Source organism: Chelon labrosus (assembly GCF_963514085.1).
Source record: "Chelon labrosus genome assembly, chromosome: 19".
NCBI lineage: Eukaryota > Metazoa > Chordata > Actinopteri > Mugiliformes > Mugilidae > Chelon > Chelon labrosus.
This window is the reverse complement of record NC_140352.1, coordinates 5,813,245-5,833,547: the sequence shown is the minus strand read 5'-3', so window position 1 is coordinate 5,833,547 and position 20,303 is coordinate 5,813,245. Positions and strand designations below refer to the sequence as shown.

General features: G+C 42.3%; 1 protein-coding gene across 1 annotated transcript; it reads left to right on the top strand.

The window, feature by feature from the left end:
* The first annotated feature begins 409 nt into the window (after positions 1–409).
* LOC311504647 (ras-related protein Rab-5C-like) lies at positions 410–5,440 on the top strand. The gene is made up of 6 exons (XM_084567857.1): positions 410–546; positions 1,167–1,466; positions 2,607–2,758; positions 3,051–3,173; positions 3,279–3,372; positions 4,221–5,440. The coding sequence occupies exons 2-6, from the start codon at positions 1,298–1,300 to the stop codon at positions 4,349–4,351; spliced, it is 669 nt and encodes a 222-aa protein (XP_084423983.1). The 5' UTR covers positions 410–546; positions 1,167–1,297; the 3' UTR covers positions 4,352–5,440.
* The last annotated feature ends 14,863 nt before the right edge of the window (positions 5,441–20,303 follow it).

The window sequence follows — 20,303 nt, the reverse complement described above, 5'->3', positions numbered from 1 at the left end:
AAGGAATAAAAGCACAGGAGCATTTTAACAATATATAGAATAGAATATAGAAATATTGGGTTTTGAGTTTGTTTTATAAGTTATCATTTTGCAGCTTTAAGATTAAATATGTGCACATTTAATGTAATTTTTTTACTCACAACATGTGTTTAATTAGATTTATATTCTAGCTGGTCAAAAAAACATTTATTATAATTTTATTTTTATTCTAAAATAGGAATACGAGCTTGAATTGAATTGTTTTATTGAAAAAAATAATAATAATGACTCTTAAAAACCCATCACAGTTGTGTATAATATTAATTTAATTCCAGGCGGTTAGCCGGCTCCTTCTGACGGCCTGCTCTCCGCCCGTTTGATTGGTTGTGACATTGTATCACGTGACGAGCCAAACCAGGAAGTATTTCGATTACACAAGGCGGAAGTGTATAATTTACAGAACCTGAAAGAGTTTTTAGGGGAACACAGACAACACGGCTAACGCGGAATAACACAGCTTTAACAAACTATTCACGGGGAAGAGTGGATACATTTTTTTGATTGTCGGTAAGGACACCGACACCTTCTTTGTTTCTTCCCGGTAATTGTTCGTGTTAGCCGACGTTAGCCGTCGTCAGGTGCCATCGTTATCACGGGCGAGCTTTAGCCTCGGAGCTAACTCACCGCTGGTGTTGTTTTTGTCCGCTTGAGACGTTCAAGTTGAGAACAGCAGGTTTAACCGGTTTTGAAAAAACGGTTCGTTGTTGCCGTGGTTCATTTAATAATATTAAGCCGTTGTTTATTTCTAGTTGGAGCTAGTTGGAGTTATAGTTGAGTTAGTTGTACGACTCTTTGCTACAGTTATTTTTAACAGATCAGATCAGATTCAAAGGTCGATATTGATCAGCATTAGACAGCTGATAATTATGTATTAACTGTGTGTGTTGCTCCTTTACATTGACCCAGTTCAGTTCTTGTATTTGTTTTGTTTTTTTAAGAGTCATAACTAACATTTGTATTACACTGTTTTGTGTATTTAATATGGGAAACATTAAAGTAAAGCTATAACTCTGTGTACAAGCACCAGTACTAGCATAGTCCGAGATTAACCACTTTTGGTATTCAATTTAAAACAAATGTTCTCATGACTGGTTCCACTGACTTCTCCGTGTTTTATGTTTTTTAAGGTAACCCGGGTCACTCCTTTGCTGCTCGTCTCTGACCTGGCTCGCCGTCAGTGCCTGCGTTTCCAGGTCCAGCTCCCGTAGTTTACACCTGTAGTTTCAGACCACCCCTAACCGTCTCTGTCAGTCCATCAATGGCTGGGCGCGGTGGAGGAGCCAACAGGCCCAATGGTGCCGCAGCGGCGAACAAAATCTGCCAGTTCAAACTGGTGCTGCTCGGGGAGTCGGCGGTGGGCAAGTCCAGCTTGGTGCTGCGCTTCGTCAAAGGCCAGTTTCATGAATTCCAGGAGAGTACTATTGGAGGTAAGACACAGGGACGTGTTGCAAGACCTTTGAAGGAGTTAAATTTGTGTTAGAAATGGCCTTGGACATCTCAGGAGACAGACTATGTTGCTGGTTGTATGAGAGGGCGGGATATTGTTTGTAATTTGCTGACACAATACCAGCTGGGAAACTTCTGGACCTGGCATTCATTGGTGTGGATGTTACTTAGACATGTAGCACCCACCTAGACCAGACCAGGCACCCCCACCCCATAGCAATGACACTCCTTGATGGCATCAGCCATCCCCAGCAGGATGCAGCCTGACACAGACACACACAACTCAAAAAAAAAAAACATGAACAGGCCTCCAAATTCACTAGATCCCAGACTGATCAAGTATCTGAGGGATGATCCACAGAGGCCCCTCCCCTCAACCCATAGGACCCAAAGGCCCCCACCGTGGTTCCATGGTGTAATGGTTAGCACTCTGGACTTTGAATCCAGTGATCCGAGTTCAAATCTCGGTGGAACCTTAATTAAGCTCAATTTTTGGAGTAGACAGTAGAGTTTGTCCACAAACCAGAGTGTTAACAGTTCGATCTCCAGATGCCACACATGCCAAAGTGTTGACCTGGCCTCCAAATTCAGTAGATCCCAAACCAATCGAGTATCTGTGGGATGATCCACAGAGGCCCCTCCCCTCAAAGGCCCCCCACTAATAACATTCTGTTGCCAGACACCACAGGACACCCTCAGAAGGTCCATGTCCATTCTCTGATGAGTCACAACTGTTTTGGAGACCTACACAATATTAGGAAGGTGGTCATAATGTTATATGGGTGGTGCACACCTGATTTTCACGCGACTAGGGTCTGTAATGACCAGATACGGACCTGTGATTGAAGGGATCTGCTTTGATCCTGTTTTCTTTCACCAATGAATTGTACTCTAATGATCCATTGATGGCCAGAGACTCCAGTCTTGAGGCATAAGCTTTGTTTTGTGGATATACCGTGAATTGCACGACCTTGCCGCACATTTTGAGAAAACCACACTGAGACTAAAACGTCTTCAGTAAATGCCACAAGTCTGTTTTGTCTATACTATGACGTGGGTGGCTGCAAACCTTCACAGGTACATTATCATCGCACTAAAGGAAGTTATTTTCTCCTCTCTAGCCGCCTTCCTCACTCAGACCGTCTGTCTGGACGACACCACTGTGAAGTTTGAGATCTGGGACACAGCCGGTCAAGAGCGCTACCACAGCCTGGCACCAATGTACTACAGAGGTGCTCAGGCGGCCATTGTGGTCTACGACATTACCAACACAGTAGGTTTCAGCAGCGGGGCAGTAGGGATTTTGAGGAAGCCAGATGGATTATTGTTCAAGCTGCAGCTGTTGTTGTTTATAGGTTGTTCGTTGATACGCAGTGTTCTGCTTTTAAAATTAAATTCTGTCTAGTCTCAAATTAGACGTGTGAAGATGTTCAGACTTGTGGGTTTTCTTTGTCAGTGCAGGCCACGTCATGCCTGTGCTGTAAAGCGACAAAGTTTCACCACAGTCAAAAATAGTAACACACGCTATGTGCGAATAACACTAATCAAGTTTGGTGGCTTATCAGGACACTTTTGCACGTGCAAAAAACTGGGTGAAGGAGCTTCAGCGACAAGCCAGCCCCAACATCGTGATCGCTCTGGCCGGCAACAAGGCAGACATCGCAAACAAGAGAGCCGTAGATCTTCAGGTATGAAGTCAGCGTGACGGCAGACGAATCAAACATTCACAGCCTCATCTTGATTTGGTTTTATCCTGATATTGTATTGTGTTTTTGTTTTGTTTTTTATTCCAGGAGGCACAAACATATGCTGATGACAACAGTCTGCTCTTCATGGAGACCTCAGCCAAGACTGCCATGAACGTCAATGAAATTTTCATGGCCATTGGTGAGTATTGTGTTGTGCCAAGTCTTCTTCCTTACAGATGACGAATGTTTTTGGTCGTGGTCCAGGTTACCGCCCTCCTTTTATTTCTGAGGGTATTTTTGTTCCAAAGGCAAAGCATTGTATTGGGAGATTGTCGATGCCTACATGAGATTCACTGTTAAGGTTTAAAAAGTATTTGAGATTACTTTGAAACAGAACTAATTTGCTAATGCTAAAGCACAGCTGCTAGCCTGCTGCTAGCATTCTTGTTTGAGAAAAGACATGGGTTGCTTTTTTCACTGTTGGCAGGAATTAGTTTTTCCCTTGACAGCAAGCAGACTAGACTACACTTAAGGTTCTTTTAGGCTACTGCGGGACATAGATGCCATGACCTACTTACGTAGCCTACGCCGGTGCGAGCCATTTATACTTTGTGTACTTCTGTAAAAATGCCACCCAAACGCCAGTCAACTCCGTGTCCTTCCTGCTTCTCCTTCAAAAATGGTGACTGAAACTTTTGCCGAAAGTTTCAGTTATACAAACGTTTGCATCTCAGAACCTCCTCAGTTCACCTTTCCTCGATGTGTTCCATCGTTATTGATCCAAAACAATCAATTCGAAAATTGCGGAGACGGAGAAGCAGGAGGAAATACTAAAGCGGAAACGAGCTACGACCAAGCGGACCAGCGTCGCAGTAGCTACCGCGTCAAAATAACACGGAAGCCTGAACCACCTATCACATTTATCCTTAAAAAATAAACTACCCTTGTATATTTTTATAATACAGGGTTTTATATAAAAGGCCTGTGTAGATAAACCATTCCAGAGTTTGCAAAATTTTAAATTTCTGCTTTTTTGTGTCCCTTTAGCGAAGAAGCTACCGAAGAGCGATCCTCAGGGCGGAACTGGAACAGGCGGCCGAGGGACCAGGACGGGGGTCGATCTACAAGAATCTAGCCCTCAGGGCCGCAGTAGCAGCTGCTGCGGCGGCGGAAATTAGCAAGTACACAAGAAAAAAAACAAAAACAAACAATGAACTTAGTGAACGAGCCCTGAACATCATTTTAAGGACAGCACGTAGCTAAAAAAAAACCCAGAGAGGCAGGACAGGGCAGAGCCACTCGCCGCTCCTGCATTTAAACTGAGATTACAGATGAGATTATCTGGACCCTCTTTTGATTAAAGGAACTTTTTAAAAGAATCATAAGCTAGAGGGAGTTCCCCAAGGTCCCTCACTACTTCTCTTCTGTCTTTCCCTCCGTATGTCTGGTCATCTCCAGCCTCTGTCTCGGTTGATTGAATACTGTTTTAAATGAACTCTTTTTGAATTCGTGACGCAGAGGCTGTTTGCCATTCTCCCCGTTTGTTTGAGCGTGTGTGTGTGTGTGTGTATGTTCTGCGTGTGCATGTGTGTGTGTATATAGTATATACAAGATATATATTTATATATGCACTCACACACATTTTCTATCCCTGTCATTTCCCTCTACACTGATCTATAGAGAAGATGCAAGATGGTTGTCTTACTGCAGTTTAGATTATGGCGTTTTGGACACGTTTGCACCTGATATTAACATGTGATGATGTTTTTTTTGGACATCTGTTCTTTGCAGCCTTGCATTTTTGCACCTATCTTATAAACGTATCCTAATCATCTTCCCATACTCGGATTATTATATCTGAATATGCAAATAAGCTGGGTGCTAGCGTGCAGATTGGCGGCGATGCTGTAAATGGATTTTATTAATCTGTAAATTAATTAATTAATTGTTCAGCATTTCATCTGCTGAAAGCGAGCAGGAAGAGGCAGATCTTTCTCAACAATGTCTTCGCATCCTTCCCATTCCCGTAGGTGTCCAGATACAGATCACATTTTACTGGCAGGTGTAAAAGAGGGTATTTGTTGTCATCATTAATAAAAGACACAGCTGTAAGGAGAGGCTCGTTGAGGCGCGTCATGATTCGACAGGCTACACATCCGAAGGTGTTTCTGAACTGTACAACAAAACCAGTTGTTTTCATTCGTTGTGTATTGATGACCATAACACCAGAGAGTTGTTAGCCTTTTTTTTTTTTTTTTTTTTTTAAAGAAGAAAGAAAATGTGACATAACTTGTAAATCTGAAAAAAAAAAAAGAAGAGTAATAAATAACATGCAGTGATTCATTTTCTTCTGAGTTGTTTTGCAGTGTACAGTTTGACACTGGAGGACGTTTCCAGTGCTTTGCATTGCATGTACAGTCCAGACCAGAAGTATTTGGACCGGTTACACACGACTGTTTCTTCAGGCTCCGTGCTTGTGCACATTTAATTTGAAATAAAGCAATGGATACTACTTTAAAGTTCCAAGTCTGACCTTTTGATTTTAGTCCTTTAGTAAATCCTGGATCATTTATCCCGTTACACAAGAGAGCAGAGGTGGTGTCAGTAAACACACCCAAACACTAGATGGCAGCATCACACTTAAATACTTCTTTATAAATTCGTGCTTGGCTATTAATTTATACGTATGTCATATATATGTATATATGTTATATATCAGATTAAAACTCAATATTGTGATATTCTACATTCAATACTAAATTCATTTCACAATGCAGAATGAACAACAACATACTGAAGACATTTAGTCAGCGCTTGAATTTGTATGCATGCCCATCTGTGTGTGTGTGTGTGTGTGAAAGTGGACAGTATGTAGATTGGCCATGCAAAAAGAAAACCATTACTGGCAAAGTGAGTTTAAAAAAAAGAAAGAAAAGAAAGCCTGTCTTCATTTGTGTTCATACACTCTAATATTTTGCTGGACCATCTTTAGCTTAGAATACAGCACACATTCTCTGTGGCATTGGCTCGATAAAATTTATTTCCATCCAGTGTTTCATTCATTTTCCACCAAGATCTTGTATTGATGATGGGAGAGTCTGACCACTGCACAAAGCCTTCTCCAGCACATCCCAAAGATTCTCAATGGGGTTAAGGTCTGGACTCTGTGGTGGCCAATCCATGTGTGACAATGATGTCTCATTCTCCCTGAACCACTCTTTCACAATCTGAGCCCCATGAATCCTGACATTGTCATCTTGGAATATGATCCATTGATGGAATAACCTGGTCATTCAGTATATTCAGGTAGTCAGCTGACCTCATTCTTTGGGCAACATAATGTTGCTGAACCTAGACCTGAGCAACTGCAGCAACCCCAGATCATAGCACTGCCCCCACAGGCTTGTACAGTAGACACTAGGCATGATGGGTGCATCACTTCATCTGTCTCTCTTCTTACCCTGATGGTTCTCCACTATCCTTCCAGTTTTTAATAATGTGTTGGACAGTTCTTAACCCAGTTTTAGTAGTTTCTTCAATCTCCTTAGATGTTTTCTCTGCTTGATGCATGCCAATGATTTGACCCTTCTCAAACAGACTAACATCTTTTCCACGACCACAGGATGTGTCTTTAGACGTGGTTGTTTAAGAAATAATTGCAGTAATTATCCAATAGGAGGCTCCTACCTATTTGCTTAGTTAAATCCAGGTGGAGACTTTTTTGTTTTGGCCAGGCAGTGTATTATTCCACAGCTCATTTTAAAATGTTTCTCAGGGTTAATGCAGCGGTTCAGTTTGTCCCGGTGGTCTGGACACGTTGAATGAAGGGATTTGCATAAAGCTCTTTGAGGTTAAAGTGTAAAATATATAAAAATGTTATGGAACGGGTCTCAACATTTGACTCGTGTGTATTACCATATAACTCTTTGGTGTACCTAATGTTTTGACCACCTCATGATATTATATTTTTAGTGTGAAGGAAAGCACAACCTAAAAATGTACAGCCTGGACAGTGTTTCAGAAAATGTGATTTAATATTTATAATAATTAACAGAGGACAGGGTGAGCCATAAATATTAAGAGGAACCATGCGGATGATTTATTTATTTATTTATTTGCATTTATGTTCATTTTATGTATTTATTCAGAGGACGTTAGAGTCTCCTAATCGCTCTTACACAGACTTGATGCTATCTCTTTCGTGGAGCTGAAGCCTCAGAAGTCACATGCTTTTGTGTTTTTTTTTTTTTCACGGCTTTGATTTTGCTTTTTATCAACACGCCATTTTCTCCACCGCGGGGCAAGGGTGAAACCACCACCGCTGTAATATTTAGATATATTTCATCTGCTTCCATGCACCAATTTAAAAAGTCATAAACACGAGGATGGAAATTGTAGGTAATGGCTCATTCTCCCCTCTCAGTTCAGTTCAATTAGCGTTTATGCCCCATTATTACCTCAGGTTAATGGCACATTAGCTGTAAAATTTAGATTTATTTGTTTTAGCATTTGCAATTATCTTGAAAAATAAAACGGCAAACTCAAACAAGGACGTCAGGGATTTCTTAAGTGAATTAATAAATTAAATAATTCACATTTTACCCAGAGTGACATGTTCTGCAGGTCGCCCACAGGAAGGAGGTTTTAATTAACTGTATTTTTAGGTGGTTGGAGTTACTGTTGTGGTTTAGATGACAACGAAGACCTTACATTTAAAGCAGTTTTAACACACACACACATTAGCCTCAGAGATATGGCAGCATTTCTGCCCAAAGCAGGCGTGCACTCTGTTCCCAGTAAATGATTTCTCATTTGTCAAGCTGTCAGTCAAGATGCTTTCTGTCAAAAAAAAAAAAAAAAAAAGAAAGAAACTCATTTCATGCTTGGCCTCTGTGAATCATGAGCGAGCCCCCGGTCTGGAATTGACTGTGTTTAGAGGAGGAGATTTGCAGAGTAAAGGAAATGTGCCCTGAACGTAAATGCGTTTTTGTTCCACTGCTCCACTCGTGTCTCCTTTTACGTTCGCAACGACGAATGAAAACGGGGCGGACGTGGGCAAAAACGGTTGCCATAACAACGGGAATTTGTGGGATTAGCTCCGCTACCGTAAATGTGTTTTTTCGCTCGAGAAAGCGAGTGGCCCAGTTTTATACACACACACACGATTTCAAACGGCGCTCTGATGGATTCCCTCTGACTTCTTAAGACAGAAATGTCATTAAATACCAAGGGCACAGGGACACGGTATCTGGATTCCATTCTGTGGTGCAGTTTGAGATTTGGGGCTGATAGCGATGCTACGTGTGATGTGGCGCAATAATTGTCTCTTATCTAAAATGAAACATCTAACTGTGTTGCCAGAGGACGTGATGGAGCTGAAGGAAGGACAATACACTGAACAAACGGAGGGCGACATGTTTCTGAAAGGCCAGCTCTGCTCTGATTGGCTGCTTCCAGTGCTTCATGTTTAAACTGAGAGCCAAAGTGCTACTGGTGAAATTTTAGAGCGTTTCATTGGATGAAAAACAAAAATGTATACGCCCCCTAGTGCAGGATGAGTCCTCAACATTTTAATGGGGTTTTAAAGATTCAAGATCCAAGTCACGTTTATTGTCACTTCCACAATATGTTAATACAAACATGCAGAGGTGTGAAACACGGTTTCTCCTAGTCCCACTGTGCTACATCAGCCGATCAGCCACAACATTATGACAGGAGAAGTGAATAACATCGACCATCTTGTGACAATTCAGTGTTCTGCTAGGAAACTTTTGGACCTGGCATTCATTGATGTGGATGTTACTTAGACATGTAGCACCCACCTAGACCAGACCAGACACCCCCACCCCATAGCAATGACACTCCTTGATCCACACAAAAACACTTTAGGAACAACTAAAAAAAAAACATGAAGAACAGCACAAGGTGTTGACCTGGCCTCCAAATTCACTAGATCCCAAACTGATCATATGGGTGGGATGATCCACAGAGGTCCCTCCCCTCAACCCATAGGACCCAAAGGTCTCCCCTGTGGTTCCATGGTCTAATGGTTAGCACTCTGGACTCTGATTCCAGCTATCTGAGTTCAAATCTCAGTGGGACCTTAATTAAGCTCAATTTTGGGGTAGTAGCTTGAGCAGGTTGTCCACAAACCCGAGGGTGCCACATGCCGAAGTGTCCTTGAGCAAGACACTAAACCCCCCAGTTGCTCCAAGTGAGTGAATGTACCAATAGGTAGAAAGGTGGCATACTTACCATTTACTAACAACATCCTGTTGCCAGGCACCACAGGACACCCTCAGAAGGCCCATGTCCATTCTCTGATTAGTCACCACAAGGGAGACCTATACAATATTAGGGAAGGTGGTCATAATGTTATGCCTGACAGGTGTGTCATATGAAAACACTTGAACATCATAATCAAGATTCAGATACGACCAGCTCCAGAGGCTTTATGCTAAGATAAGCTGATCAGATGTAGAGGATAGTATGACGACAGTGACTCACAGACCTCAGTAAGTATTCTGAATTTCCTCCAGCAACAGATTAGTAGTTGTATTTCAAGCGCTTGCTCTTCAGTGAATCATCGGCCATTTTTAAGAACCGTTCCTTTATTAAGAAAACTCAAGTGGACTTCAGTGACACTGGTGATCAAGGACAGAGTGTATGGGGACGTACGCTTGAGAAGCACATCTTACCCAGAATGCATCGTGATCTATTTTGGATTGGTTCTGTTAAGATGCTTGTATCATCTGTCCTTCTCAGCTGAGGACTGATTGTGTTGTTCTGTTTTGTTTGTTTTTATTTAAATGCTCTGTCTTTGTGCTAAACTGTTTGTGGGTATATGAGCCTTTGTCAAAGAGAAGGAAGGCTTTAAATGTTAAATGAGCCCTGGGACGCATTGGGTAGCTATAGACTTTATTGATCCACACAGCTGCACATAAAAAAAATAGGTGCAAGATAGTTATTATACGTAAAAAGCTTTTCAAAGTAAAAGAAGCAAAAACAGAAGGTTGTGTTAATAATAAAGCTACTGTTTGGATGAGATTAATATATTTTTTTCTATAAATTCATATATTTAAAGTAGTTTCATGTTTAAAATATGTTTTGACTTCTCAAAAAAAGCCACAAAACCAGAGAACACTGGTTAAACTGAATGATTTCTAGGATTTTGGACTCTTAAGTTAACAAAAAGAGCATTTTAGATGCCACCTACACAAGTCACAGGTCATTAAAGGTCATGGATTACCAATTTAAGTAAAATCTAAATTTATTCCATGATGAAAGTCAGGGTCATCTGACTCGTTTTAGTTCAGGGGTCACATACAGCCCAGTTTGATCTCAAGCGGGACAGACCAGTAACATAACAGCATAATAACCTATAGGTAACGACAACTCCAAATTTTTTCGATTTGTTTTAGTGAAAAGAAGAAGAAGAAGTAAATTAGGAGAATGTTTACTTTTAATAAACTACCCTTCAAAAAAACAGTGGATTACAAATTAAGAATAGCAATTATCTTCATTGAAAATTTGCAGTCTTCTACGTAACTTTGCAAATTCATGCTGCGGGCCAGAGTAGACCCTCTGATGGGCTGCTTTTGGCCTGTGGACCGTATGTTTGACACGGTCGGTTTCAGCGCCTTCCTGAATATGTTTATTATTAATAAACTGTACATATTTTTGTGATCTATGACATTAGGTGTGTCAGATTTTATTGAACTAAAGTAAACGTTGCTACCTGTTTCTACTCCACTTCTGCGAGTCTTAAAAACTGCGCAATTTTTTCCACAAGAAGAAGAAGAAGAAGAAGGACACCAGATAAAAAATTGCCATTTATCTGTTTGAAAGCTTGACTGATTCTTCCATCTTCTTATAAAATACGTATTTTTTTTCAGAAGATTTATGACCTTTTTCATTTCCTGACATCTGTTACATCAGAGCAGAAGGGATTCATAATTCCACCCAACCCTAAATTCATACACGGCCTCCTGAACAACCACAGACGTGAGTTGATTGATTAGTCGAAAGAAAGACGATAGCCGCTGCAGCCGCTGTATAAAAACTAATAACCAGAGCCACGCTTGACTACTCCTTACTGCTGAGGGTTACACTGATCCAAGCTGTGGACTGCAGCCGTTATCTGACTCCAGCCTCCAAAAAAATTATCCTTCACAGCAAGAAGGTTCTGGGTTCTAATCCATCATGGCCGACTGGAGCCTTTCTGTGTGGAGTTTGCATGTTCTCCCTGTGTCTGCGTGGGTTCTCTCCAGGTACTCCAGTTTCCTCCCACCGTCCAAAGACATGCTGGTTAGGTTCATTGGTGATTCTAAAGGCTCCATCCCCCCGCGACCCTTCACAGGACAAGTTAGGTTCATTGGTGATTCCCTGTTGATCGAGCATGTCTTTGGATGGTGGGAGGAAGCCGGAGTACCTGGAAAGAACCCACGCAGACACAGTGAGAACATGCAAACTCCACGTAGAAAGGACCCAGTCGCCCGGCCCATGGATTCGAACCCAGAACCTTCTTGCTTGCCCAGCAGACTGTGTCACCCCCGGTTACAGAAGATGAATGAATGAATATATAATGAGCCACTCGCATCCATCCAAGTGCCATTTCAATCAAACTTTGAGAAGAGTCAAGAACACGTGAGCGAGCGATTGCAGGCTTTGATATATAAAAAAATAACAAACGTTGTCATGGTGACCAGGTTAAACTAAAAATCTCGATGGTTCTGGGTGCAGGCAGAATAAAAAAATAAAAAAAGTCCTCTAATGAAAGCACTCAAGATGATGATGATGGAGCCGAGCGCTGGGAGCACGCTGATTGGGGCTTGAGCTTTATGGAAATGGAGCAACCAAATGTACCTCGCACGTCCCGGTCCAGCCTTAACAACAGGAGGCTGATTGGACTTTAGCATCCAGTCGGAGCCAGCTTTGTGTGTGTGTGTGTGTGTGTGTGTGTGTGTGTCGTCTTCAATGTCCACAGACAAGCAAAGACATTAAGAGCACTGACATCTTACACCCTTGTCTCCGCTTGTATGTGCATACAAACACATGCCCACCTTTATTTTTAGGGCAGCTGCCTTGTTGTCCGGTCAAGCAGCGTGCCAAAGGACTTCCACGAGAAGGACATAGCTCAAACTCCAAGTATGTTTCCACCATGCATCCATCACCGTGGCGGCTGACAGCTGATTCAAACGCACACCAGCGGGGTCGGCGGCATGTGCCCGTGTCACCGTACCCACGAAATGCATCTGCAGGCATCTGCTTTTGAACACAGCCCAACAATGTTAATAAGGGGGTCTGAAAGGGAGGGAGGGAGGGAGGGCGCGGGATTGGGTGGTGGGGGTAGAGGGGGAGGGGATTTGACGCGGCAGGGTGGTACAGCATTTTCCTTTGACCCCTCGAACCATTCATCTTTCTCCAAGTGGCCATTATGTGGTGGCGGGTTTTTATTAGAACTGTTTATGGGTGTACATTAGCATTGTTTCTGAGGCTGTAAAGCGCCAGCAGGTGCTTTTACAAACACTTTAAGTGAGGTCATTTTTTTTTACCAGGGTCCAAATGAGAAAATAAAGTAACAGCCGCATATTTTCTTTCTTCGAAGGCAAAGATCTGTTATGACAAAAGAAGGAGGGACATTTTAAACGCCTTGGTTATTCATCACGGAGAATGTGCTGCTGTTAAGCTTGTTCTATCTGATATTGATGCCAGTTTAACACAAATCTTCTGTTTTTAGCTAGAGGAAAGACATTTGAATCAGAAAGGGAGGGTTTAACTAAAAAAAATCACACAATCCAGTTGCATTGTGGGACATGTAGGATCTGGGGTAGCTGAGAAACTGTAGACACATTTATTATCACTACAGCTGTTTATTACTGTTTCTATTCTTGCACATTTATATCTCAAATCTTAATCTGCTTTATCGGGCAAGCATATACCCCGATCAGCCATAACATTAAAACCACTGACAGTAGAAGTAAATAACATTGACCATCTTGTGACAATTCAGTGTTCTGCTGGGAAACTTTTGGACCTGGCATTCATTGGTGTGGATGTTACTTAGACATGTAGCACCCACCTAGACCAGACCAGGCACCCCCACCCCATAGCAATGACACTCCTTGACACAAGCACACACACAAAAACGCTTTAGGAACAACTAAAAAAAAAAACATAAAGAACAGCACAAGGTGTTGACCTGGCCTCCAAATTCACTAGATCCCAAACTGATCAAGTATCTGTGGGATGATCCACAGAGGCCCCTCCCCTCAACCCATAGGACCTAATGGTCACTCCTGTGGTTCCATGGTGTAATGGTTAGCACTCTGGACTCTGAATCCAGTGATCCGAGTTCAAATCTCGGTGGAACCTTAGTTATGCTCAATTTTGTGGTAGAAAGTAGAGCAGGTTGTCCATGAAACGAGAATCCCTAGTTTCTCTGAGTGCATGGCACTGGTGTGTGCTTGTGTGAGCGAATGGGTACACTCTGACTATCAATAGGTAGAAAAGCGCTCTATTAAAAAAGTCACCACCTGGATTTAACTAAGCAAATAGGTAGGAGCCTCCTATTGGATAATTACTGCATGGGTGATTATCTTTCAGCTGACAACAAGTTATTTAACCCCAACTGATGCAATGAGTAGCTTCTCATTTCTTCAACAACCATGTCTAAAGACACATCCTGTGGTCGTGGAAAACATGTTAGTCTGTTTGAGAAGGGTCAAATCATTGGCATGCATCAAGCAGAGAAAACATCTAAGGAGATTGAAGAAACTACTACAACTGGGTTAAGAACTGTCCAACGCATTATTAAAAACTGGAAGGATAGTGGAGAAGCATCAGGGTAAGAAGAGAGGCAGATGAAGTGATGCACCCATCATGACTAGTGTCTACTGTACAAGCCTGTGGGGGCAGTGCTATGATCTGGGGTTGCTGCAGTTGCTCAGGTCTAGGTTCAGCAACATTATGTGTCCAAAGAATGAGGTCAGCTGACTACCTGAATATACTGAATGACCAGGTTATTCCATCAATGGATCATATTCCAAGATGACAATGTCAGGATTCATGGGGCTCAGATTGTGAAAGAGTGGTTCAGGGAGCATGAGACATCATTTTCACACATGGATTGGCCACCACAGAGTCCAGACCTTAACCCCATTGAGAATCTTTGGGATGTGCTGGAGAAGGCTTTGTGCAGTGGTCAAACTCTCCCATCATCAATACAAGATCTTGGTGAAAAATGAATGCAACACTGGATGGAAATAAATCTGGTGACATTGGAGAAGATTATGGAAACAGCGAATGTGTACGTACAGAACTGTAATATACAACTTTGCATGTTCAGTTTATGATGAAACAGAAATTGGAAAGGTGGTAATTCAACTGTATGATCTTTTTAGATGTAGTTTGTGTTGCTATTAAATTAAATGGAATTCAATTGAAAGTCGTTGTGTTGTTATAACCCAAACAACGAAGCTGAAAGATTTGGAGCAGGGCTGTTTTGTTTTGCTTGTGCATTTGCAATAATAAGTTAGATAAAGCAAACAGGTCTGAGCAAAAACAAAATAAGAGTTCAATCGTCATATTTCAATGACTCATAACATTTACCATTTCAAACAGTTCCTGCTGCCTCTCTCTCTCTCTCTCTCTCTCTCTCTCTCTCCCCCTCTCTCTCTCTGTTCCTGTCATCCTCGCGCGCAGTGATTTGGTATCTCTGTCGCGCAGGCGGCGGTGCCACGGCGCGCGCGCATTACCCCGCGTGCTTTTCTATCTTTTTCTTGACTAAAAAAGCGCCCGCGGCTGAGCTCGCGCTGTAATCTGTGACAGCTGGAAATGGACAGCAGCGGCAGCAGCAGCAGCAGCAGTGGTGGTGGTAGAGGTAGAGGTAGAGGTAGAGGCAGAGGAGCCGGGAAAGCGTCTCACACAGGTAGGAAGACATTTTTAATTGCTTACATTTCGGTTTCAGGGTCTGAGCGTCGTTTTTTTTAAATTTGTTTTTGGGGCACGCGTGGACACCTCTTTTATGTCGTCTAAATGTTTGCACAGCGACTCTCTCCAGGTGGAAATGCTGTTGTTTCGGCTCGAGCTGTCAGTGACCTGTAAATATTATGTTTGTGCACTAACGAGAACTCACTTTAAATGCTTAATTAATCCTCAGAGGATAATAGTTTGTCTTTATTTCCTTAGTATACGCTCGCTTTTCTACTTTAAAATAAAAAACAAAGCGAACATGTAGTTATAACCGACCTGGTGGTCTTGGTGCAAGGATGCGAACATATTTCCTTTTGTATTAAAGTAACCACCAGTGACTATAACGATTAACGTCTCCAATTAAAAATAGTTAAAACTGTCTTTCTTTTAATTTTCTTTTTCCTTCCGGGTGGGTGTGTGAGGGTCACGGTTTCTGTTTGGTCTGCCTCTCGATATGAATATGAAAATTATACTTCAAATGCAATCAGAATAGCTCATTGTACTGGCTTCCAATATTATATTATATTATATTATATTATATTATATTATATTATGGGTGCAGCAAGAAGGTTCTGGGTTCCAATCCATGGGCTGACTGGGGCCTTTCTGTGTGGAGTCTGCATGTTCTACCTGTGTCTACGTGGGTTCTGTCTCTGGTGTGAATGGTTCTCTGTCTCTCTGTGTTAGCCCTGCGATGTCAAGGGTGTACCCCGGCTCTCGCCCGATGACAGCTGGGATAGGCTCCAGCCCACCCTGCAAACCTTCACAGGAATAAGCGGTTACAGAAGATGAATGATTATTATATATCGGATGTATTTTATTGTTTGTCTTGATGCAGTTGCACAACTGTGCTTGTGCATTTAAAGCCTGGGAGTTTAAGGATCTCGTAGAAGAAGATGGAGCCTTGTTTTGTTTGTTGGTGCTCGTGCAGACGTGTGTCGGCCATCTGAAATATTTTCATGCAGCAAGTTGGAAAATTAAATCACCGGTTGAATATGGGAGACAACTTTTCGTAGGGTCCATTTTCCTTGTCTCGTGATGCAGGGTCACCTTGGTTTAAAGGTTTAATATCCAGCCGAATACAGTTAATCTCGCCACAACTTTTATTTCTTAAAGTCTTATCTGCAGCGGTGCAGCTGTAGGCTCAGGTTAATCGTGGTTCGATCCCCTTTGAGCAGCTTCTGTGCGTGAGTGTGTGAAGGAAAAGAAAATTGTGAATTACTTTGGATGAAACAAGCATCTGCCGACTCCCAACCCCCCCCAAAAAAATGAAAAAAATGAATTTAGTGATCATTTTCTGGATCAATTTATTTCTTGTTTGATATACAAGATGGAGAAATAGCAGTGAAAAAATACCATGATTAAAATTATTATGCAAATATTCACAAGTCGGCAATGGCGATTTAGATTTTTACTGAATGATATTCTGTGATTTAACCAATCAAGTAATCAGTTCATTTGTCTCAGCTGTACGGATGTGCGTCTTCCAAACTACATCTTCCTATAGATGTGTGTGTGTGTGTGCGTCTCACTCACACACACACTGTCATTACTGTGAGTGTTGCCATGGCATACTCAGCTGCTACTCAATTCAAGCGGAGTAGACACACTTAAACACCCAGCGCTGGCCACATCATCATCATCATCATCATCACCACCACCGTCGTGTTCTGCATCCTCTTTAAACGACCTTGCTCTCCTCCGTCCCCCTCCTGCGTCAGCTTCAAACCTAAATGGCTCCAAATGACGCCTGCCAAGCGCTGCCGAGGAGATGTTCTCTCCAACTGCACGGAAGCAGTCATTTTCGCTGTGAACAAAAGGTCCTTGATTCATCAAATCCCGCAGCTCCTACTGCCCACTCCCCTGAGTGGTGCTGTAATTTTCACCAGCACACCTCCTATGTGAGCCTGGGGGAGTTTGTCTTTTTTTTTTTTTTTAGTATTATGTGTCATTCTTTAGGGCTCTAAGGTGTGTGTATACAGCTGGGCCTGACTCACACTCCTCGTCCTCTTCTCCATAGTCGATTTATTATATTTCATGCAAAGAAAATAATATACACTGATCAGGCATAACATTATGACTACCTTCCTAATATTTTGCAGGTCTCCCTTGTGCCTCCAAAACAGTTGTGACTCATCAGAGAATGGACATGGGCCTTCTGAGGGTGTCCTGTGGTGTCTGGTAACAGAATGTTGTTAGTGGGGGGGGGCCTTTGGGATCTCGTGAGTTGTGCCACATGCTCAAGGACAGTTCATCATGTGGCACATTTGGGGATCAAACCGTTAACCCTCTGGTTCGTGTTCAACCTGCTCTGCTTATTACCCCAAAATTGTTGCTATAATTAAGGTCCCACTGAGATTTGAACTCGGATCGCTGGATTCAGAGTCCAGAGTGCTAACCATTACACCATGGAACCACAGGGGTGGCCTCTGGGTCTTATGGGTTGAGGGGAGGGGCCTCTGTGGACCGTCCCACAGATACTTGATTAGTTTGGGATCTAGTGAATTTGGAGGCCAGGTCAACACCTTGTGCTGTTCTTCATGTTTTTTTTTTTTAGTTGTTCCTAAAGTGTTTTTGTGTGTGTGTCTGTGTCAGGCTGCATCCTGCTGGGGATGGCTGCTGCCATCAAGGAGTGTCATTGCTATGGGGTGGGGGTGCCTGGTCTGGTCTAGGTGGGTGCTACATGTCTAAGTAACATCCACACCAATGAATGCCAGGTCCAGAAGTTTCCCAGCAGAACACTGAATAGTCACAAGATGGTCGATGTTATTCACTTCTCCTGATGGTGGTTTTAATGTTGTGGCTGATTGGTGTACATGTAGAAAATAGAGTGACAGTAGGAATGTAAAAAGCGCACAGATAGCGTAGCATCTACCAAGTCACCAAATAGTCATCTTAATCATGGAGATGGTAAATTAAATATTTTGTTTTTCTTATCTGGAAAAATAAGCAGATTGAAGACGTTGCTTTATTATTTATTTTCTCTATTACCAAGGCGACGGCCAAGCTTTTGGTGTGCTGCCCTGTCGCCACTGGTCGGTCGTATCACTGTCAGTGGCTTGAATGTTGAATAGATTACAACAACTTTATGAACTGTGGACCAAGTGATCACAGCATGATTCAGGAGATGCTTCCTAGCTTCTTAGCCTCCCAGCTGAATAGTAGCTCTTCCAGTTTCCTGCTCAGGTGCAAAACCCACAGATGTCTCCCTACCTTAATGTCATATAACCTTTTTAACAGGTCAGTGCTCAAAATCTTTGCAGAACTCTGACCTTGTCTGCAGCACTCCTTAAAAGCTGCATCTCTTCTCATCTGTTCATACAAAGTCAGCTTCCAGGCGTCAACCATCTGCTACACCATCCTTTCAGTTATTACCCAAACTTCCTGACCGCAGGTGAGGGTTAAAGAATACATTGACTGGTAAATGAAAAGCTTTACCTTAGGGCTCAGCTCCCTCTTCATTATGATGGTTTGACAAAGCCTCTTCATTTTGATTATTCTCACCAAATCCATAAAACCAGCAACGCATTAGTCCTTCTCTCAGTCCTCTTCTTTTCTGCCTCCACTCAACCCTTCATTCCTCTTCATTCCTCTTCATTCTGTAAAAAACAAATATAAAAGAGTTGTGGATTATGTTTTTAGCAAACATTAGACAAGTTTAAATGTGTATTTTATGTGTCGGTGGATGTTTCAGCTGCAGATTTGTCTCTCTGGAGGGGATTTCATCAGAGCATATGAACACTTCTTACAGTGCAGCCACGTTTTTGGACAACAATGGAGATTTTAGCACAGATTAAGACGCACACTCAGGTTTTATGTGCACAATAATTTGGTTAGTTAGTGTTTGAGCTATATATTTCTCTTTACGTCTTCAGGTTCGCTCCATGTTGTCATACTCTTCATCCAGCAGTACCCCACATCCCCCTCGCTATCTTGCACCACACCAAAAGGTCACATTCAGATTACTTACCATCCCAAACATCGGTGATAAAGTTGAGTGACCAGCTTATCTACTTTCTCCCCCCTACGCCAACTTTCTCCCCCCCACCTCACAGCCTTTCTCTTCTGTACTTTGGCATTTGGCCGCTGCAGTCTGTCTCAGTAAAAACCATCAGCTGTGAAATTGAGAATAATCATGTGGAACGAGATTGGGATGGGAGCAGCTTGAGCTCCAGCCCTTAACTGTCAGCGGACTGGTGCTGATAAAGTCCAACCTGAGATTGAACAATCATACACAAAACATTTTTTGTTGACACGGCGAGATTTCTCAGCCCTCAGGCCTTCACTGTCAGGATAGTCAAACTACCAATTATTATGGAGTTGTGTGTTTTTCCCCCTTTGTTTTAAATAGAGATTGATGAGATATCGCATTGTACTCCTGACTACTATACAGCTGCTATGGGGTGTGGCATTCCTAATGCGTTTTATGACTAATGGCTGTGACAGCCAACTGGCACACAGACCTCTCTGTCTTTATTTGAGGAGCCTCTGGATAGTTGGCAAGGTGAAACGCAATTAGATCAGAACTGCCGTAAAAATCAAACCGCTCCAAAGCCGACGTTGTTCTGAAACCACATCAAAATACGCAAAAACCAACCATTGAGCAGCTGCAACAGACGGTTTATCATTGCTTTGATATATAAAGACAATAGGAAGTGTATTGATACAGACACTGCTCTTAGTTTCTGCAAAACATCACAGTAGGATAATAGAGAAGTTTTCAAACACTGTGTTGATATTATGAGATAGAATGACACGGAAACTAAATGATTGTTATATTTTTGTCCTGGTTAGTGAACACTGCGTTATAAACAACAGAATAAACAAACAAACAAAAAAAAACTACACAGATCAGCCACAACATTATGACCACTGACAGGAGAAGTAAACATTTAAACCATCTTGTGACAATTCAATGTTCTGCTGGGAAACTTTTGGACCTGGCATTCATTGGTGTGGATGTTACTTAGACATGTAGCACCCACCTAGACCAGACCAGGTACCCCCACCCCATAGCAATGACGCTACTTGATGGGAGCAGCCATCCCCAGCAGGATGCAACCAGAAAAACACTTTAGGAACAACTCAAAAAAGGCATGAAGAACAGCACAAGGTGTTGACCTGGCCTCCAAATTCACTAGATCCCAAACTGATCAA